General features: G+C 41.1%; 1 protein-coding gene across 4 annotated transcripts in view; it reads right to left on the bottom strand.

Moving 5' to 3' along the window:
* Positions 1-16,909: 16,909 nt before the first annotated feature.
* The window catches only part of EPM2A (EPM2A glucan phosphatase, laforin), a 94,456-nt gene continuing 87,866 nt past the window's right edge, over positions 16,910-23,499 (bottom strand). For all 4 annotated transcript variants that reach the window (XM_064598190.1, XM_064598187.1, XM_064598189.1 and 1 more), the window contains one exon: positions 16,910-19,464. In XM_064598190.1, coding sequence (XP_064454260.1) covers positions 19,266-19,464 — 199 coding nt within the window. In that variant the 3' untranslated portion in view covers positions 16,910-19,265. The remainder of the gene's footprint in view (positions 19,465-23,499) is intronic.

Consider the following 23,499-nt stretch of genomic DNA (forward strand, 5'->3'; position numbering starts at 1 on the left):
GCTATGGAAATTTATTTCTGCCAATTGATAATCCCTTTACCAACAGTCTAGATTCTTACTCAATTTCACTTCCAACAAAAAGAAAAAGAAGAAAATGAAAACCAAATCCTGAAATAAATCCAGGAAATTTTGACTCCACATGAAAAGAAACCAATTGCTGATGGTTTTTGCATCCCCTATTCAACTATTTCAGTGTGCTGCATGAACGTCTGTACGCAGCACACATGTATTATTTAATCTGGCATATCTGTGTAATTAATTTCTTAGACATCGTCATTCTTTTTCCCCACTTGTATTTTGTACACATAGAAAAATAACCTCAACACCCTGGTATAAATAAAAAACTTAGGTTTTTAAAAGCATGTATTTACCTTTTATATTAATTTTTCATATTTAAATAAATATAAATTGTATTAAAATTTCATGTGGAAAACATTTCTAAATTACTAACCAGAATCTAGGGGCGCCTGGGTGGCTCAGTCGTTAAGCATCTGCCTTCGGCTCAGGTCATGATCTCAGGGTCCTGGGATCGAGCCCCGCATCGGGCTCCCTGCTCCGCGGGAAGCCTGCTTCCCCCTCTCCCACTCCCCCTGCTTGTGTTCCCTCTCTCGCTGTGTCTCTCTCTGTCAAATAAATAAATAAAATCTTCAAAAAAAAAAAAATTACTAACCAGAATCTATTTGAGCTATGTCAAGACATAAATATTTGCTTCATTGATTTTATTAAATATTTTAAATGTTATTCTTCTATTTGAAAAACCATGAATTTGGGTTGCCTTCAATACAGATTTAAAAGTAAATCAGCTATCAGGCAACATGGCGTAACAGTGGAGAGTAGGGTTTATGGTATCAGATGGCTTGATGTTGATTCTGCATAGAACATTTACAAGCTGTGTGACCTTACAAAAGGTATTAACCTCTCTGTACCTCAGTCTCCTCATCAGCAAGTAAGAACAACTAAAGTAACTCCATCAAAGAATTGCTAGGAAACCCAATTCATTTTAAACTATTACTGCTACTGTTGTGTCTAGTACCAGAGTAGTATCTTGAATTGCTTTCACCCTCATCCCAAAGAATCACTTGTATGCTCACAGCACCTGTTTGGCAAGACACTATGTACATGAATCCATTGCTTGAGCCCTCTCAAAATTTGCATGCACACACATGCACACACAGCCTGCAACAGAGTGGCCTGCATATAACTCCCTGATGTCCAATTAAGAACATCATCTATGGATGTGCTGTGCTGAAATCAGAAACAAGACAAAAGGTAAAAAAGGAAAAAAAAGCCAACTGCTGAGATGTTCATTGAAGTCACTGGGAATCCTGTATTCCACAAGACAAAGTGCAGGTCCCCTCTGGTTAATCTAGAAAGGTTTCATGGGAGAGCAATGACCGTGACAGTTTAATGACAGGAGAGACACAATTGGGGGGATTTAAGAGAAGGAACTACTCTAGGCTTACGAGGCTGTTTCCTTAAAGGCTTGGCATTCGGCCTGGAATGACTGTATCATGGGAGTTTGGGACAGGTTTGTCTAACACGAGAAAAGACCCCTGAACCAACAAATAGAAACTAAGGAAATGAAGTTCCAGGCTTGTCCCTGCCAGGTTGTATGTATAATTTTAGAATTCTGGACAACATAACCAGTGACAACGCACTACAAGGCTTTGAGGGAAGAGAGGAAAGGGTGTTTTAGGAAGAACGTTGAGAGGCTCAGAGATGGGAGGAGAAAACAACGCAGACTGCAAGGAGGACAAGGATTCGAGCGTAAAAGGTGGCGGCAGGGAGTCCAGGAGGAGAGTGACATTGATCAAGATACAAAATCAAAAAGTATCTGGGACAGATGCGTTCACCAATGGGCAAGAGGAAAAGGTGAGACGGACCCAAGGGGGAAGCATGAGACGAAATGGAATTTGGTTTAGCAATAAAGTACGTGAACAGAATGAAGGTGACGGAGGAAGTGAAAATGACAAAGCTTGAGGCTTGAAAGGGGATTGCACTGCTGCTAGGATGGACAGTGGGGCGGGACAGAGGGTTTGCGGTGGGGAGACGGACACGGCACTGCTCTTCGATCTTCAACTCCATCCCAAGCTGCCCAGTGTTCAGGGTAACATAAATCAAGAGGAAGAGCAGATAAAAGGAAAATCCCATGTGTACTTCAAAGCTCTTGCTTTCTTGTGAGGTCAGCACTGGCTTTCGTAAGCTTTTGCTGCTTCTCTCCTCTCCCTGACCTGTGTCGCGACCGGTGGCTGGACACTTACGGTGTTGTTCCTGAGCACAGGGGGCAGGACTCAGACTCTGAGTCCTCTGTACACACAGGGTGAGGCCTGCATGCGCACACACACATGCCTTCCAGAGCGGGACGAAGTATCAGAACTCAACCATTTCATTGAAGGACCTTTTCATGTTAGTTTCTTTTGTAAAATGACTTTGCTTTCCATACTTACTCACAGGAAAAATCTCTTTGTTAACCCCTTGCACTCGTTTCACACGTATCCCCTCCCAAGCAGTTCAAGATCTTGCTAAATGAGAGGAAGTGTTCCTTTTGCCTCCTAAGTTGGTCATCCTCTTTTCCAGAAAAGAGCGTAATCAACACATTTTTAAACAACAGACGGCACAGAAGAAATGCTTCTTTGCAGGCTCATTTAAGTTTCATGCATTTTGAGAGAGCCATACACAGCTGAAGAAGTAGACAGGAGTGTGCCACAGAGAAGACAGCAAAACAAAACGAGTTACTTGCAGAAGGAGCATCTGAGGGCCAGCTCCCCTTACGAGCTAAGTACCTCCACTTTGGGATAGACGACAAGTATCTAATTAACATAAATATCTAATTGCTTTAACTGAATAGGCAGCAAATTATGTCAAAGGGAAGAAATTAAACAGCAGGGGAAATAGCGAGAAAACAACTCAGGAGATTATTTATTTGAGAAATACGATCATATTCACAAGTATCCTTCTCTTTAATGTACTTGGCTGAGACACCATCACAGCAAACAGCTCTTGTTTTATGACACAGTCAAAACAGTCAAGGTCTTCCAGCGGGAGGGCAGGGGTGGTACTTAGCCAGAAGACTAAGTTACTAGTAAAATCCGGGCATGTCTAATACACTTGCCTCGAGTAGTGCTCTGAGTCAATTTTATTTGATCTGACTCCACACTTGGCTCAAAGGTAAAATAATAAATGGATAGACAAGCAGGACTTGACCAGTCAATATACCTCATCTAACAATACTCCAAGAATTGTCAGTCAATAAGCCAAAACTGGTTCAAGAACGATCAAATTCAAATTTGTTTCACTGACACCAGATTGGATTTTTGTTTTAAAGTGAAATCTTCATCCAGAATTCTGAATAAAAATCTTACATGGCAAGCACATGGAGAAAATAACTTCTACCCAATCAAGCCAGTCATATGAGCCCTACCTGATTTCAGGGGCTGACTCCTGTGGCAGAGATGGCCATTTCTTCTCTCCTGCAGGCGATGACCCTCCTTGTCCTTTATGGAGAAGCCACCCTCAGCTCACTCCATGTGGCCCCAGACAAGTTATCGAAGTATTCCCTACACACATAATGTGAGACCATCTGCCAAGCTACAGAATGTTCACATTTATTTAGGCTATACATTTTCTTTACCTTGTCTTCTCCAACATCACTGGGAAGTGGCAAGAGCTGAGTGAGTATTCAGTTTTCTCTTTGAGCATCATAGGACTTTTGTACCTTCCTCCCATCCTTTGGTTGCCTTGGTAAATGTTAATTTGTAGTTTTCAATGTTCAAGGAAAAAGAGGACATTGAAAGTTGGCCTAAATCAATCATCTGAAGCATAGATTGTTAACTATGAAAAGGATCTCAGAAGTCATATGATCAAATCTTCCATCCAGTAACCAATCCCCTTTAAAACATTTTTGGAGGGAAATTTTTCAACTTCTGGTTTAAACTAATTTAGTGATGGGAAGCTCATTATCTCACAAAGCAAACTGTTTTGCCATCTTCCAATTCTATTTAGAAAGTCCTTTCTTAAAGGAAGTGGAAAGCTACCACCTATAACTCTTGACCTTGGATCTTACTTCTGCTCTCTGGAACAGCAAGTGCAAGGTAATTAGTTGCCTTATTTATATAACCAATCCCTCAAACATTTAAAAAGTGTCATTTCTTTACATAGTCTCCTTTTCTTCAAGGGAATCTTCCTAAGCTCCTTTCCGTATATTTTGACAATCACATCCACTGAACAAAGCCACCGTGATTGCTAAATGAGGGAAGTCCCACACAAACCTGGAAGACAGTAAGCGTCTGTATGATTGTTCAAAAGGTGGAAATGCTAGTACAAAAAGATCTCAGAGCCTTGTTTTCTCCACCTCCTTTTTGGAAAAATGTCTAACCTGAAATGTCAATATCCTACTTAAACTTGACAGAACTGAATATAATCCTTCAATTGATTAGTAGTCAGAGTTTTGCAATTTTTGTGGTCAGGAGCTGAGCATTCCTTGTTTGTATATTTTTGTGTATAATGAATCAGCTTGTCATTCTGTTAGCCTTCTTAGCAGCAAAAACAAATGGCTGGCTCATTTAAATACCCTATATTGTTTTCACTTGAACTACTAATCCAGGTTTCTCCCTTGTGTGTTTTTGCAGAATATCTTATTGATAACATTTCTACCATAAGCTGTGGGAAGACTGACTCCTGACTAAAATGTGGATTTAGTTTATGTGTCCTTTATTTCTGTCATTAAAAATGACAATCAAAAATTATATGTCATAGGTCAAAAGGTCCTTCCTTGTGATCTGAAAGAAAAGAGACCACTGAGAGAGAAGTTATGTTCTGTACTAACCACAAGTATTTTTGTGAAAGTAATACTTGGAGAAAGAAAATTGGCAAATGCTTCAAACTAAACTAGGACATTTGCTTAGGACATTTCAAAATTATCTTGCAGAAGAAACATGTTTTTATCATTTGTTATTCCTTATGCATATCCAGGACTATGTAGATATCTAAACAATAAAATAAATTTTCTTTGCACACAGCTCCAATCCCTGCTTGTCAGGGGCTATATGCAGGGTTCCCTTATCAATTTGTTTCGTATATGTAATGATCCAGTATCTTCCAAAAAGTGTCAGCTCCATTTTCTAATCATCAGCTTAATATACTGAAAATATTTAGGGTGCCTGTGTGGCTCAGTCTGTGTCTGGCTCGATCTCAACTCAGGTCTTGATCTCAAGGTCATGAGATCAAAGCCCCCATGTTGGGCTCCTCACTGGGCATGGAGCCTACTTGGAAAAAAAAAAAAAAAAAACTCACTGGGTGTTATATGTAAGTGATGAATCACTAAACTCTACTCCTGAAACTAATATTACACAGTATATGTTAACTAACTGGAATTCAAATAAAAACTTGAAACTAAATACTTAATTAAAGGGCGCCTGGGTGGCTCAGTTGGTTGAGCAACTGCCTTCGGCTCAGGTCATAATCCTGGGGTCCCGGGATCGAGTCCCGCATCGGGCTCCCTGCTCGGCAGGGAGCCTGCTTCTCCCTCTGACCCTCCCCCATCTCGTGCTCTCTCTCTCTGTCTCATTCTCTCTCTCAAATAAATAAATAAAATCTTTAAAAAAAAATACTTAAAAATACTCAAAACTTTTCTGTGTACCTAAATATAAATCTTTTTAAGGAATGAGTTAACAAATTTTGCTTATCCTTGGAGAAAATAATGTACTATAAATTGGAAAAAAATTAAAACTTGGTGCTAACTTTAAAAGGGAATACTGATAATGTATTGACACTGACTATGAAGTCTGCAATTTTCTCTGGATGAGAGAATTCCACTACTCAGACACCTAAAATGTAACAGGTCATTAAGTTTACCTAATCTTGGGGCGCCTGGGTGGCTCAGTCGTTAAGCGTCTGCCTTCGCGTCTGCCTTCGGCTCAGGTCATGATTCCAGGTCCTGGGATCGAGCCCCGCATCGGGCTCCCTGCTCCGCGGGAGGCCTGCTTCTCCCTCTCCCCCTCCCCCTGCTTGTGTTCCCTCTTTGCTGTCTCTCTCTCTCTCTCTCTGTCAAATAAATAAATAAAATCTTTAAAAAAAAAAAAAAGTTTACCTAATCTTTTAGTTGTGGGCTTTATTTATGACTTTCTGAAGACTGCAGATGTTTATATGCTCAACATATATACGCAGGACGAACAGGTGGTCACGACAGATTATTTACTCCCCTGACTATAAGAGAAATTATAGAGACTAGGCAAATTGTTGGATTACTTAGAAAAAGAAAAGGAAAACACATTCCTCCATCTGTAAAATTCTAGATGTGCAGGAAACAGGACGATGACCTAAATTCTAGTTCATTCTTGCTTAGTCGTGAGAATGCATCTATCAATCAAATTAACACATAAGTATGGAGACATTCTGTAGGTTTGAGAAAATGCTCTGATATTTGTGTCCATGAGGTGAAGGATAAAGGACTATACTATTTTCAGAGTATCTTCATTTCCAAAAGTTAGAATTTTACCCTGAAACATTTATGACATTTCACCTTTTTTTGACATTTATACCAATAGTATTCATGTCAGCCTCTCTGTGTGCAAGTGCTTCAACAAGGCATTATTTCTTATATAAAATATCACTTTGATATTGCAAAATATACATATATCCACACCCACAGATAGAAACAAAGGGTTGGACAGAATACGACAAAATGTTAATAGTGTTTGTCTTGGTTATTTCTTTGATTTTTAAAATTTTTATTATTGAAATATAGTTGACATACAATGTTATATTAGTTTCAGGGGCACAACATAGTGACTTGACAATTCTATCCATTATGCAATGCTCACCACAATAAATGTAGTTACCATCTGTCACCATTCAACAGGATCACAATATTATTGACTATATTGCTTAGGTTGTACTTTCCAGCCTCATGACTTATTTATTTTATGACTGGCACCCCCCTTCACCTATTTTACCCATCGCCCATCCCCCCTTCTTTTTTTTTAAGTTTTATTTAAATTCCAGTTAATTAACATATAGTGAAATATTAGTTTCAGAGATCACCCCTCCCATCTGGCAACCATCAGTTTGTTCTGTTTATGAGTCTGTTTCTGTTTCTTTGTTCATTTGTTTTGGTTTTTTTAGATTCCATATATAAGTGAAATCATATGGTATGTGTCTTTCTCTGACTTATTTCACTTAACATAATATGCTCTGGGTCCGTCCATGTTGTCATAAATGGTAAGATCTCATTCTTTTTTTGTTGTTGAGTAATATTCCAATCTGTATATATACCACATCTTCTCCACCCATACATCTATCGATGGACACTTAGGTCACTTTTATATCTTGGCTATTGAAAATAAGGCTGCAGTAAACACAGGGGTGCATATATCTTTTTGAATTAGCGTTTTTGGTTTCTTTGGGCAAATACCCAGTCGTGGCATTACTGGATCATATGGCATTTCTATTTTTAGTTTTTTGAGGAACCTCCATACTGTTTTCCACAGTGACTGCACCAATTTATATTCCCACCAAGAGTACACAAATGTTCCCTTTTCTCCACATCCTTGCCAACACTTGTTATTTCTTGTCATTTTGATTTTAGCCATTCTGACTGGTGTGAAACAACATCTCATTGTAGTTTTGATATGCATTTCCCTGATGATTAGTGATGTTAAGCATCTTTTCATGTGTCTTTTGGCCATCTGTATGTCTTCTTTGAAAGAATGTCTACTCAGGTCGTCTGCCCACTTTTTAAATTGGATTGTTCAGTTTTTTAGTGTTGCGTTATATAAGCTCTCTATATATTTGGGATGTTAACCCCTTATCAGATATATCATTTGCAAATTATCCTCTCCCAGTCGGTAGGGTGCCTTTTCATTTGTTGGTGGTTTCCTTTGCTGTGAAAAAGCTTTTTATTTTGTTGCAATCCCAACAGTTTATTTTTGCTTTTCTCTTGCTTGAGGAGACATCCAGAAAAATGTTCCTATGGCGGATGTCAAAGAAATTACTGCCTATGCTTTCTTTTAGGAGTTTTATGGTGTCATGTTTAGGTCTTTAACCCATTTTGAGTTTCTTATTTTGTATGGTGTTAGAAAGTGATTCAGTTTCATTCTTCGCACATAGTTGTCCAGTTTTCCCAATACAATTTATTTGTAAAGACTGTTTTCCCCCCTTGTATATTCTTACCTCCTTTGTCATAGATTAACTGACCACATAAACATGGGTTTGTTTCTGGGGTCTCTATACTATTAATTGACCTATGTGCCTATTTTTGTGCTATTATCATACTATTTTGATTACAACAGCTTTGCATATATCTTAATATCTGGGATTATGATGCCTCTAGCTGTGTTCTTCTTTCTCAAGGTGGCTTTGGCTATATGGGGTCTTTTGTGGTTCCACACAAATTTTAGGATTATTTGTTCTAGGCCTGTGAAAAATACTATTGGTATTTTCAGAGAGATTGTATTGAATCTATAGATTGCATGGCAACAATTTTATTTGTGTATTGATTTGTACCTCTCTTTCTCCTAAAGGAACTAAATATGACATTTTATAATGGATCAAACAATATAGCAAAATGAAAATAAAATTTGAAATAAGAAAATGAGGCAATGGGGTAAACATGTGTAGAAATACAAGGCAGGCCCAGGAGTAAAGTTAGTTCAAAACTTATACTACATAATTAATTGTTACCGAGAAGAGGAAAACCTAATTATTAGTAAGCTTCACAGTTGCATAAAGTATTGTCTTTTATTGCTCAGGAAAATAACAACTCTGCTTAATTCCTTGACCAGAAGGAAATTTCTTCTGTGAGATCACTCACTGGGAGAATACTGTGCAGTGTAATACAAGCAACAATATTCTTAGTGCATATAGTAATGCATTTCCTAAGAATGTTCTTTTCGGAAGGCCATCGGTATTAGCCTATGATGGCAAACCAAGAGGAATTGAATACACGCAATTGTCAGCCAGAGACTGGGTTGAAAATGCAATAGAGTATTTCATAGGATCATGCTTTCAGAGGTTGATATGTGATATTTGTTGTGATTTAATATCATTAAATACTAGTAGTATATAGACAAATAGTTATTAAAATGCTTAACACACAAAAAAAGAACAAAACCAAGCCTTTGATAGTATTCTCATTAAATAAAGTACCCCAATCATTAACTTACATTTTAAAAAAGTTTTCATGAAATGTATTCCTCACATTTCTCTTAGATAAAATACAGATTAGATCTGGGTGCAGGATCCAAAGAAGTGTTTGGCTTAAATAATATGAGAGTATGCAAAAGCCTATGTTGCTCAGCACGATTTACAAGTCCTCCCTAAAGATGTTATAGTGCAGTGTGTTAAGTGCTTCAAAAGCAGCCAACATGGGGTCTTCTGAAAATGCCTGGGAGGAGCAAACTTGAAGACTCATGAAGATATCTCAGAGAGGGTCACCTTGGAGACGCACAGGTGGAGTTGAAATGCTGGCCAGCCACAGATGGGGGGAAAGAGGACGCCAGGCAGAGGAAAAAGTATGTGCAAACACCAGAGGGTACAAAGGTCACAGAGCGTTTAAGTAATTTGCTATCACTGAAGAGTATTCATGGGGGATTTAGGAATGACAAGAGAGACTGGAAGGAAAGGAGTGGTCTAGATCATAAAGTGCCTTATATGTCACAATAAGAATGCTTATACTTTTTCCCAAGAACAATGAGGAGCCATTAAGAAGTGTTGAGCAAGGAAGAGATAGTATCATAGTGGAGTTTTAGAATGGTTTCTCTGGTGGCAATGTAAAGAATGGCCCAGAAATGGGTAAGAATAGCAATAGAAAGAGAAGTCAGGATCCTTTAATACACTGTCAGAGTTGATAGTTGGGAATGAACACATTTAAGAGGTATAATTGAGAGAACTTGTTGAGTGATTAGAAGGGGGTGGGGATGGGAAGGAGGTGGCAAAAATGACATTCAGTTTTCTGACTTGAGCAACTGGGGAGAAGGTGCTGCCACAGTCTGCCCAAGAACAACAACAAAAATATGAGAGATTTGGCAAAAGAAAGAAAACTTCAGTTTGTGGCATACTGACTGGGAGATGTCCAAATAAAAATGTTCAGAAAAGAATTTTGATATATAGCCCTAGCCCTCAAGAAAGAGCTTTAGAATTGAGATTGAGATTTGGGTGTCACTGGTATAGATGATGATTGAGAAAATTCTGATTTAAAATGGCAAACACACTATTCTTCCTGACATCTGAATGGAAATTACAATGTAAAATTTGAAGACAGAAATCCACCTGCAACAATGAAGAGAAAGGTAAGAAGGATTACCCAGAAGATAAGATATTTTAGCATGAAAGAAAGCTTTTGGAAGTGTACTGATGGATGAACTAACTAAAGGAAAGAAGGCTGTGGCTAATGAGGAGATGCAGAACCCCAGGGGAGGTGGATAATAATATGCTCAGAGTGACTGGGCTTTAAATTCTCAATTACAATGGAATTTGGGAGACATAAGAAATCAAAAATGGGATGGTGTGGTAATTTTAAGTGAGGCAATGAAGAGTATGTCCTCACAAACATTTTCTTTGTCATCCCTAACAGATTTTTTTTTTAAAGCTAACAACAGAAAAGAGAAAGTATATCAAAAACATCCCATAATTATCATTGTAATAATGTCAACATGAAGGAAGGTAAAGACCAGTGGATATAAGCCAATGTCAAAGTTCTTTCTTCTAAGGGAAAAGAAATAATTAAAATCAGAAATAAAAAGACAGGAGAAAAACAGAAAAAACAAAAATAATTTTTAAATAACAACTAAGCAAATAGAAATAAGCTCAAATACATCAGTAATCACAATAAACAGAAATGGCCTAAGTCTCTAGAAACTGGGAGGTGCTGGGTAGATATAAGCTTTGTTTGAATACCATTCTGTAAGAAATAGGGGATGCTTACCTTGTTTGTCCACAATGGGTACAAAATCTTCACTGAAATTGTCTGGACCATAAATCCACTTTTGGATCTGTCATAACTTTAAGAAGGCAACAGTAGGATCTCTATTGAATGAAAATATATTTCATTTTCTTCCACAACCATATAAAACAAACTAAATTGCATTCAGTGAATTCTGAGTTTTCTCTCACTAAGAACTGATAAAAGCCTTGATAGGTGTGACAATGACAATTATCTACTCTATTCTGTTCAAGGTCCGGTTATCTATTCTTTAACCACCCATTTTCTTCTGAATTTCTCCTTTGTAATCCATACCATTCCAATGCTATGCCAGATCATTTAATACTAATTGTTTACAGTTCAGGTTTTAAATGACAGCAATCCTATTCACTGAATGCTAAGTATTATTTCCTGTAGTAATATTGGCATAATGCTTGATACAATTACAGTATAGGAATTCATTCTGTCTTTTATTTGAATAGCCCCACATTTTCTGTCTGCCTTGGACTACTCTTTCGGCTGTCTGCAATTTATTCTTGGGTTTCTGTCCTTTGGTCTAATGATAACTTCTAGATTGTATTAAGCCTAAAGGCTTTCCCCCATGGACAGATTCCTGGAAATCCTATCAGATCCTCTAGCTACAGTAGCCCAATGTTTAACTGTTTACTCCATTCCTGCTATAATGTATATTTTATGTCAACACTAAATTAATGCTGAGGAATCAAAGATAAACAAACAAAAATGATTAAGAGGACATCTTTTAAAGGTGATAAAAGAGGTCCTCGGTATAAGATCAATGATATGAAACATACAAATACATTTTTACCACACTCTGAATGACCTTACATGAGAAAAAACAGCTAATTATTCAACCAAAGAATGTTTTGAATGTGAGTTGTACTGGATTTTGAATATAAGTTTTATTAGGTAAGAACTTGTTCTGAGTTTATGATGTAAGCATACAACTGGAAACACTGAACATTGTCATAGCAATCATCTTAAGTTTCTCTCATTTAAATTTCTGCTTGAGAATTCTACTTTTAAACGTGAAAAGCCAATTCATATGCTCAGCGGATAAGTATTCCATTTCTGAAAAGTCTATTATTTTTACTGTTTCTTCCTCTGCACGGTACCTTTTTTTTTTTTTCCTTCTTCTACCTCTTTAAAAAAAATCTTTATATAAACTCAGTATAATTTCTGTCTAAAGGTAGGGAAAAGAAGTCATAAACATAAAGCCAGCCCCATCCATTTCATTTTTTGTTAGCTACTTGGATAGATGTTAAGATTACCTGTGTCAGATTGGCCTTGGAGATTACCTGGAGGTGTAATTCTGTGGAGTGTATTTGTTTACTGCCAAGCAAAAATGGAGAGAGTTTTCTCAATATCTTCCACTTGGGGTTAGCTTTCAGCTAGCTAGATAAGAACCACTGCTTAAAGGATAATAACAGGAAATCACAAATATATGCAGGTTCTGAAGTCTAATAAATCCACTACAAACTACTCTGTCACAAAATTTGAATTTGCGGGTCATCATTCAAGAGCTTCCATCTTCCTTTCAAGAACTATCCCCTGAAACCCACCTTTAGGGACTGCCCCCAGTAGAAGCAAAATGTAAAACATAAGCTGTTTAAGTGATACCAGAAATCAAAATGTGTTTTAATGCTACAAGTTATGACAAAAACAGATACTGTTTTTAAAACCAGAATATATGTACTGGTCGTATACCAACCACAATGCCTTCCACTGTAAGCAACAGAAAACGCCACTCTGCTCAAACACAAAGAAATGCATTGTCATACACAACCGAAAGTCAGGAATGTGGGCAGACTTCAGGGTTAACTTAGCGAGTAGCTCCAGCTTCGTCAGCCCCTTTCCTCCGTCCTGCTGTGTTGGCGCATGCCCAAGCTGGTAGGAAGATGGTTCCACCAGTGGGGATCACACATCCACACACAATCACCACCAAAGGAAGGAAGAGCGTCTCTTCCTATAGTTCTTTCTCCAGAGTGAGAAAACTTTACCCAGAAGCCCTCAGAAATTCATCCAGCATCTCAGGGGCCTATGAGAGAACACATGTTTTTTCTACAACTAAACTCTGTCACCAAGGAAAGGTTTATTTTTTTTGCTCGAGTCTGGGTTCCTGAACTAAAAACGAGTAGGTTTTCTGTCAGTGTTGTTTTGCTGTTTTAGCAACACTATAAATGTGGCCTGACATCAGGCTAAACCTGTAAAAAAGGAAACTCAAGCCATTCTGGTCCCTTCCTCCAAATTGCCACTGTCCTCCAAACTTCTTGGGTTTTTCACCCTCCATAAACTTCGGGTAGTCATTGTCCATAGTTTTATGGTTTGAATTATGCTCCCCACCCAAATTCATATACTGAAGGCCTAACTTCCAATACCTCAGAATGTGACCTTATTCAGAAAGAAGGTCCTTGCAGATGTAACTAGTTAAGATGTCAACTGGAGTAGGGTGGACCCCTAATCCAAAGTGACTTGTATCCTTATAAAAAGGGGAAATTTGGACACAGACATATAGACACGGACAACACCAATGTGAAGATGAAGGCAGAGGTAGGGGTGATGCTTCTACCAACCAAGGAAGGCCAAAGGTTGCCAGCAAACTAGCAGAGAGGGCCTAGAATAGATCCTCCCCCACATTCCTCAGAGGGAACCAACCCTGCTGATACCTTGATCTCACACCTGTAGCCTCCAAGACTAAAAGAGTAAATCTCTGCTGTTTAAGTCACCCAATTTGTGGTATTTTAAGGTTGTCCTAGCAAACCAACTATGCACCACACGATGCCCAGAGTTTATACAGGGAGGTCATTAGGAGCTTACTCCCCCAAACCAGGGGTGAAATTGTCTTACTTGCCTGAGAATAAGTTAGCGTTTTCTCTATGCCTCTTTTCTTATCTGCAAAATAGGGGTAATAATGATATTTATCATAGCATTGTGGGGAAGATGAAGTAAGCTGATAGATGTAAAGATTAGAGCATGGTACACGGAACATGTACGCTCTCATAGTTATTAGCTATTCTTGTCCTGCACTCATTGGACTATATGCCAGGCACTCTAGGTACCTTACCAAACCAAACAGATACAAATTTGGGGCTTTCTGAAGTTTACATTATAGCGAGAGGATGCAGACAATAAGACAAATAAGCAACTTATGTAACATATTGGCCAGTACTAAGTTCTATGAACAGAAATGAATCAGAGAAGGAGGAAGGGGAGGACGGGTTGGGGAGGGCAGTGGTTGATAGGCCGGCCCAGAGAGGCATCATGGAGGAGGTTAGAAACTGAGCTGGTGCACACCAGGCAGACATAACAGCAAGTGCAAGTGGCCTGTGGTAGGAGTCGGCCTGTATACTCACAGGGCGGGAAGGCCAGTGTGGCTACAGCAAAATGAGGTGGGAAGCGGTGGGAGAGGAGGAGGTCAGAGACGTAATCAGGGACAAGGGGATGTGTCCTGGGAGGGCTTAGGCTTGCACCCTGAATGACATTGCAAGTCAGTGGAGGTTTTGTGCATAGGAATGACCATGCATTTTTATAGAATCACCCTGGCCATGAGGTGAGAGTAGGTATGAGGAAGAAGAGAACAGACAGACCCAGTTAGGATGCTGTTTCTGGAGTCCAGTCAGTGGAGGAGGTAAAACATAATTAGGTTCTAGATGCTCTGACAAGAAAAGGGACATGTTTTCCTGATGGACTGAATGTGATGTCTGAATGAAAGAGAAGAGTTATGAATTGCTCTGAGGTTCGAACCTGAGCAACAGTAAGTATGTTTCCATCAACCGAATTAGGGAAGATTTATGGAGCAATGGGTTAGGGAAGGAGAGAATAAAGTTGTTATTACCAGTGTCCTGCCTCTTACCTTTAGTATTTTGCCTTTATTGTTAGAATGAACGAAGTAGTTGCTAATATTGTCCTTCCTCTTCCTGTTACTGGTACTGCCATTATTTTTTTTTTTTTTAAGATTTTATTTATTTATTTGACAGAGAAAGACACAGCGAGAGAGGGAACACAAACGGGGAGTGGGAGAGGGAGAAGCAGACTCCCTGCTGAGCAGGGAGCCCGATGCGGGACTCGATCCCGGGACTCCAGGATCATGACCTGAGCCGAAGGCAGTCGCTTAACCAACTGAGCCATTATTGTTATTAAAGTGAGAGGTGACTTAATGCACCCTTTTCTGTTTATTCTCAATCCCATCTTCTATGGGACCTTCTTTTTTCCTTACAGGTAACAAGCCACTTTGGGGTCAGCACATTCCACCCAGCTGCTCCTTTTTCTTTTTCCTTTTTTTTTTTTTAAGATTTTATTTATTTGGGGTGCCTGGGTGGCTCAGTTGTTAAGTGTCTGCCCTCGGCTCAGGTCATGATCCCAGGGTCCTGGGATCAAGTCCTGCATGGGGCTCCCTGCTCAGCAAGGAGCCTGCTTCTCCCTCCCCACTCCCCCTGCTTGTGTTCCTGCTCTTGCTGTCTCTCTGTCAAATAAATAAATAAAATCTTAAAAAAAAAAAAAAAGATTTTATTTATTTGAGAGAGAGAGCACCAGCGGGGGAAGAGCAGACTCCCCGCTGAGTGCAGAGCCCAACACCTGGCTCGATCCCAGGACCCCGAGATCATGACAGAATCAAAGTCAGACACGCTTAACCAATTGAGCCCCCAGGCGCACCCCCACCTTTTTTAAAGATTTTACTTATTTACAGCTGCTCCTTCTTCCCGCTGTAATCTAGTCCCAAAGGGAAGTCAGTGGCTACAGAGCATGCCCCTGTCTCTTGGGAACATAACTTGACTCACCCCTGTTCCTACGGTCACATCTTCCTTCTCGATCTCCCAAGACTGTCTTTGTGAAAGGAAACCCCTGACTTTTCTCCCTTTGGAAATTTCACTGCCCTTTGCTTTTTCTCATTTTAGCCATTTTTCTTCCACTTACTCCAATTTCCATTAATCCTTGCACCAATTCTTCCCCACTCCCAGTACTGGCTGTTCTCGCTCATGAATTCTGCTGGGACCCCTCAGTAAATCTGAATAAATCCCCTGACCTGTCTTCCTCACTTCTCCTTTCCCTCTGGGCCTCAACTAAAACTCTTGCTACAGGAATTGTTGCTTGGTGTCTCTCGGGCTCAGTTTGCTCCTCTGTACAATAAAGGAACTAACCAGGTTATCTGCAAAGATCCTCAGTTGTAACTTTTGAACACACTGACTAGGTGTTTTTCCTGTGTGGCAAGTTCTTCCTTCTATCTAAGTCGTCTTCAGAGCCTGCCTTTTATTACTCTCTTATTACCAAGGTCCCAAGCACATTTTTTTCATCATTATTTCTTTTTTTTTTTTAAGATTTTATTTATTCATTTGAGAGAGACAGGGACAGAGAGAGCATAAGCAGAGGGAGAGGGAGAAGCAGACTCTCTGCTGAGCCGGGAGCCCAACACGGAGCTCAATCCCAGGACCCTGAGATCATGACCCGAGCCAAAGGCAGACGCTTAACCATCTGAGCCACCCACGTGCCCCTCATCATTATTTCTTAGGCAAAGCGAAATGGCTTTCACCCACACCTTAAGTTGATCAAAAGAATGTGTTTATTTTTCTAGATATTTCCTAACGTTGCACACAAAATATTTGAGGGACCATGATTCAAGTTTAAAGAAACAACCTTATTTGGACGTTTCTTAACCATGAGTGAGATTTCATGATTTTCTTTAAGAAATCTATGACTGGAAAGTTTCGTTAATGCCAGTGACAAGCAGCTAATGGTGGCATCATTTCTGCTTTGATTTTCTGTGACACACTTTTGAGGTTTTCATCCTCACTTCTTTGCAGGGCCCTCACCTTTGTCTTCCTTTTGCCCTGTAACTGCCAATTTTCATCAGCGATTGAGAAAATAAGAGTGCAAGGAAAAACAATTTGGCTCAGCTGACTGTTTTTTCAAGGAAACTGTTTTTTTAGATTTCAGACTAAGTTTATAAAAAAAACATTTTAATCCTATAATCAGAGGTCATTTTTAATGCTTTTATTCAGCAAAATTCCAGGTAATTTTGAAATACATTGGACATCCATTTATTGAGGACAAGAGAGGTTATTTCAAAACATTCTTTAATAGCCCTAAACTGATTTTTCCTATCAGAAGAAAAAGGAAAATCCACCCGGAAAAGTCTTTTTATAGTGGAGGTTACATAGCTGAGCTTCTTAGGCATTAAACTAATTCACACACAAACACACACACACACGTATATAATTGGTTAGAAATATTCCATTTCAGGATTAAGTTTTACACAACACATTATGACCATAAATGGGTTACTTGGATATAATAGTTATCTCTATTTTTAGCAAGGGAGCTAGATTTCATAATATTCAATCCTGGCTTATAAATTTAACTTGGTAAACTTGCAGGAGGAATGTGAGCTGTCTAGCATTCTCTGACAAATCAAAAGCCATCCCTCCTGAGTCCCACAGTACAGACATGTCTGCCTCCTCTGAACTCCAGTGGAAGTTACCTTGTGTTGTCCTTATCTCCCATACTTCCTAATTCAGAGTCTCTCGTATCTATCAATAAATAATTACGAAGAAAAAAGGAGCAGAAAAATAAGCAGGCATTGCAGTTTAATCGAAAAAGCATGGGTGTTGAATTAGACAAACCTAGCTTTGTATCTCATTTCATCTATTTCTTCACCATGTGATCCTGGGCAGCTGACTGAACTATCTGAGCCTTCGTTTTCTCGGCTATATAGCAGAGGTAATTAACTGCCCTCGTACCATGAAGGTTCAATTAAAATTGAAAAGCACCTGGCACATACAAGACACGCGATAAAAGGTACTTCTCCCTCCCCTATTCTGGCATATCATTCATAGAGCAATCCTGTGGCATCACAGAAAATCCTGATTGAACACCGAGCTGTTTCTGGGCTGTGAGCTTTTTGAAGGCAGAGTCTTGTTCATCTTTGTATTTCCTATGGAACCTAGGGTAGTGAGCTACATATTCTGGAGGCGCGGTAACTGTGTACTGTTTTAAACTGAGGGCTGAGGGGTGCCTGGGTGGCTCAGTCGTTAAGCGTCTGCCTTCAGCTCAGGTCATGATCCCAGGGTCCTGGGATCGAGCCCCGCATCGGGCTCCCTACTCAGCGGGAAGCCTGCTTCTCCCTCTCCCACTCCCCCTGCTTGTGTTCCCTCTCTCGCTGTGTCTCTCTCTGTCAAATAAATAAAATCTTTAAAAAAAAAAAAAACTGAGGGCTGAAACAGGACCACTCCTAAGCTGTGCAACAATTATCTACGGATTGGGGCTCTTCTGGTATGGTGAGCTGTGGCTCAGGCCTCTTGGGTGTTGAGACAGCCCACCATGTTTTAAATTAGGTTGCACAAAATAGAGCTACTTTCCTAAATTCCTTGGCAACTAATCAGAAGGCTGTTCCATTTCTCACTGTAGAAACTATTGCAAAAAAATTGACCTTACTCTGAGAGAGAGAAACAGAATCCACTACACTGTGCTGGAAAATCAACAAGTTGTGTTGAAAGCACTGAGTCACATAAGTGTGGGTTTTAAACACCAGCTGGTCCCTGACTAGCCGTGAGACCTTGGGCAAGCTGTCTACGCTCGTTGAGCCTCAATTAAACCAAAGGGAGAGACAATAACTCCACTGTGGTTGTCACACAGGGTTGTGGGTACAGAAGGTCATGCCCTGGAACCGACTGGAACACTGGGGAAGCAGGATGCCAACACCAAGTCTAGAAAGCCATCACTTCTCAGTCATGGGAGCTCCTCCTCTGTCATGGTCCACGCTTCTACCCATATTCCCTTCTTTGGCAACTGGCCAGCTCTCATTGTATCACTTCAGTTCAATTGAGCAGAAAAGCTGTGCACGTGTGCATGCATGCATCAACACACAAGTGGTCACATCTACGGATCCCCCAACTTTTGTTCCGCAGGTCACATTACAATGCCATGAGAAGGTGCGCTCGTTAAGCCGCCATACAACAAATGCACACTTTCCTTTTCCGTCTGATGCTAGAACACTGCACAGTCCAATTTGCTTGTGGCTTTTTCTCACGTGTCAGTCAGTCACAGCTTCCTCTGCAAAAATACTTCAAAGAAAATACAGCCCAGCCAAAGCATTAACAGAAAGCCCCAGACGAAAGGGGGCAGGCTGCGGGCAAAGCCAAGTGACCGGTCTTTTCAGTTCTGGTGGAATCTTTGTTTCTAGGTCACTCTACTAACATCACCTAAGGAAACTGGGTTCCTAAGGAAATTGGGAGGTTGGGGAGGCAGATGGGCCACCTACACACCACATATGGAAGAACGAACCTTCCCAAATTTCTGAAAAAAGTCTTCTTCTGCCCGGGCCAGTGCGTCTTCATCAATGTACACAGCTGGCCTTCTGGCCATGAGGAAGTACTGCACCTTCCTCAGATTCCAGCCCATCACGTACTGGAGCCAGCCGCAGACGGCCGCCGTGGACCTGCCGACCCCGGCGTTGCAGTGAACGTATACGGTGTGTCCATTCTCGAGCAGCGCGTGCAGGAGACAGACCGCCTGGGGCAGCATCTGCACTCGGCCTGGGATTGAGAAAGCACAGCACAGACACATGAATAATGAAACCCCAATATCTCACTCATGACAACTCTTCAGTGCCTGGTGAGATGAGTGCCATGCAAGGAGAGGCAGGGATAGCAGAGCTTGCTCCATTCCTTTGTTTTGACGGAAAAGGTAAGACAATAATAAAGTAGAAAGAACACTCCAGAGGCAGTGGGTCAGCTCTGAACCTTCCCTGGCTTTTGCTTTGAGTGACTTCTGCATCAGGACAAATTTCCTTTCAAAGAAAACTTAACCGTTGCCTATGGTCAGAAGAACGGATTTTTACATCCATCAGAAGGGCTTGCTCAGATTGGGCAGAGATTTACAGGATTTCACCCTGACTTTCTTTAATCCAAACAGATCTTCAAGATCAATGCAAAACACAGAATTAGTCCATATTGGTTAAAGGAGTCAATCTTATTCACTCAACATATGCCAATTTTCATTTGGCCAATGGGATGGCGAACATTAATTGACCCACATGCGATAACCGATCATTCATTTATTCCTTCATGATACAGTGAGTGTTGAAATGATTCCATTTCTCCTTTACTGGTCAATTGTGATTATGGTTATTATTACCTCATGACTACTATTTTGATTATTAGGTGATCAAATGTCTCATTTATACCCTGATAGGATATGTAATGCTCTGCTCAGCCCTGCCAGACTCCTGTCTCATGAGGCAGAGATCTTCCGAAAGCCATCAAATGCCTAGATGCCTGGAATTTCTTCTGCACACAGGTTCTCAGAGCAAAGACAGTTAGTGGATTTGGTGGGGGGTGTGGACGATGGTCAAATTACTTCAAAGAGGATGAAAGAGGGAAACTGTAGAGAGTCCTGGATTACGCACCCGTGACTTGACATTCACTAGCTAATCTGTATTCTAGACCACACAGGGGCACAATGGCACTTCACATTGCCATCCCACTGGATGATGGGAGAGGTGGGGAAAACTCCCCCCTCAAATGATTTTACTGCAGATCCTGAGGCCTAGAATTTCATGGTGGAATGGAGCCAGGAGGTCATGAGAGCCACTCACGGAAGTTGAGACTTCCCTCTTTAGATATCCTCTTCTAAAATGCCAAGTGCCTCTTAAGGGCTAACACAACACATGGCAATCAGGTATCAGCACCTTAGAAGGACAGACGTTACAAGACCCCATCATGGTTTGAAGGCCCTCTCAGTTACCATTCCATCCGGGGTGGATCTTCCTTAGCTTCAGGCTCACCCTGCTCTGACTTAGGAGCAGAAAATCTACATGGAGGCCAAGATAAGATTCTAATTTTGCTGCCAGTGCTCTATCCATCCATCTTACCAAGGCATCTCAAGCTACAGGTCCCACACGGCAGAGTAGAGACATTTTTAATTGGAATGCCTTTGGTCAGGACACACTGCAATTCATCAGGCTCCATCTCTCCCTGCTGCCTATCGCCCTACGTTCATGTTCCCTGCCTGACCTCTGAGGGCAGCTAAGGGGAGCCCCACCAGCTCCCCTGTGCCGCTTGATTTCTCAAAGTCCAAACTCAGCCATAAACCACCATTGATTTGTTCTTCTTCACTAGGTTTCGGGGTACTCTGAGGGTAGAGCTAGATGGGCATGCCACACAGTCAGTTGCTCATGGCACTCCTTCAGGGGCAGTAAAATATCACCAGAAAAGGAACGAAGTGTAGAAGGTCCTATGTACCAGAGAGACGTCTCACCGTCTGTCCCAGGGAGAGTCCTGTGTAGTTGATGCACCATTTGAGCTGGGAGATCAGAGGAGGCAAAACTTCCAAAGTATGTTGGCAATCCTGCCAACACGGGTGAGGACTGCCCATGTGCAAGGTTGTTGTTCTGCTGAAGGGGTGTTAGAGGTGTAGCCCCACTAATACCGGCTGGGAAGGGAATGACCCCCGATCAACCTGGGCAGCCAGGTTATTCCTGCCATGGCTGGCATCACTGGCCAAGTTCGCTGTGACAGATGCCTCTCCTCCTACCATGTACATTTCCAGGACATGAGCAGGAAAAAACTACAATTTTATTGAAATGTAACAATTTCAATTTTATTGAAATATAGTGGACATACAATGTTATGACACAGTGATCTGACAATTCTATACTGTACGCTCTGCTCAGCACAGTAAGGTAGTTACCCTCTGTCACCGTACAACGTTAGTACAAGGTTACGGACTCTACTCCCTGTGCTGTACTTTTTATCTCCGAGAAGTATTTTTAACATGGGGTTTCACTAAATGCCCAGTGTACAAACAGACCACAGTGGCCATGTGCAGTAGGAGCTTCTGGAAGCAGAGTCCCAGGCCCCGGGGCTCCGCTTCTGCAACCTCAGTGTCACCGACCTGCCCAAACCGGGGTTCACATGGACCCGTCAGGATCCATTCCCCCCTACCTGCTCTCCGGCCAGAGATTCCCTGAGGAAGGGTCTGCATCAAATGGCCCAAATGATGAACTATCTCTCCCTTTCCTTTTTATCTGTAAAAGATTCTTCAAGAGGCATGCACACAGTTTAGAAGTTGAAAAGTTTGAAAAGGGGTATGTGTGAGCTTGGAATTCTGTGACCTCAGCCATGCGATCCTGGAAGGTAAGTGACAGCTGCCTCTGGGAAGCTCCAGAAGGCTCCCAGTTTAAACACAGGTTTCACCCCGCAGTGGTCTTCTCCTAGAATCACTTGGCCACCCCCCTTAAGAACTGTCAAACAAATACTTAAATAACATAAAAAGGATGCCGGACAAGGACGGGGTCCAGGATCAGCCTGGCCGCCACTGGAGCTCTTGCTTATTTTGATTTCTAGGGACTACAAATCACTCTGCTTTGATTGATGACAGCTCACATTTACTGAGTCCTTTCTACCTGCCAAGTGCTGTTCTAAGCACCATGCAGGTAATAGTTCATTTGCAATCACCTTTTAACAACTATGAGGTTGGTACTATTTTTATCCTCAGTTTATATCTGAGGGAACTGAGGCAAGGAGATCTGCCCAAGGTTATTCCCCCATGGCCACTGAAACCCAGCCAGCCCAACTCCAAAGCCTCTGGTCTTAACCACTACACTAATGCCCTTCCCTAACCTGCCCGGCCAGGGGCACCTGCTGGCCGCCATGCTCTCAAGATGAGTTCTTAGTCAGTCTCCGCCCCCCACCTACCCCGTCACACTGTTGCTCTTAGTCCAGGTGAGAGCAACATCTTCCCTGGGGGTTAGCCCCTCTGCCCTGCCCTAGAGGGGCTCTCTGTGCCCAATGGGCCACGTGCCTCTGCTAGAAAACCCATTCTAGGGAGCCTGAGCTAATACACAACCCACCGAGGAATAAGAAGAGGGTACCCAGAATCAGAGCTTGCACAATGTCAACAAGAGCCCCTAATTTTTTATGTTTCATATATTTAGGCTCCATTTAGAATTTAATTAGATAAAAAGTTTCCATTCATAAAAAAATGGTAATACCTAAAGGCAAGACAGAAATCCAGAATCTCTGTATAAAATATTCCAAATTTTAACTGCTGACAGCTAGGTTGAAAATTTTCAACCCCGTGCAGGGGTTCACTGTCTGTGATTCTTACTTTGGAATTTAAAACAGGCCTCAGCTCTCAGTAGATGCTCAGTGAGCATTCATTAAGTGCATGAATAAAAAATAAAACGAAACAAAATCCAATAATACTGATTAGATCTGAGACACTACTAGAGTCCTCTAATCTAACTTGTGGCCCATACCTACTCCAGCCTAATCCAACTCTGAATAGATTAAAAGCTTCTTGAAAGCATGCATTGAGCAAACAAAGATTGGGAGAAGAGGGACAAGGAAATGCTGGGAACAGCCTGTGGCATTAGGACCTGAAATCAGGGAGAGGAGTGGAAAAGGCCCTGAAGATGCCCTTTACCTAAGGTTGACCTTGAAAGAAATTATTTCTGGACCGACTTTCAGCCTTTCCAACATACACATATGTGCGTGTGCACACACATGCACATACACACACACACCCCTTCCTTTTTTACTCCAGGCAGATTTATGGCTGAATATATT

This window comes from Mirounga angustirostris, unplaced genomic scaffold (assembly GCF_029215605.1).
Source record: "Mirounga angustirostris isolate CCGP_5_RB_7025 unplaced genomic scaffold, mMirAng1.0.hap1 SCAF_8, whole genome shotgun sequence".
NCBI classification, from domain to species: Eukaryota; Metazoa; Chordata; class Mammalia; order Carnivora; family Phocidae; genus Mirounga; species Mirounga angustirostris.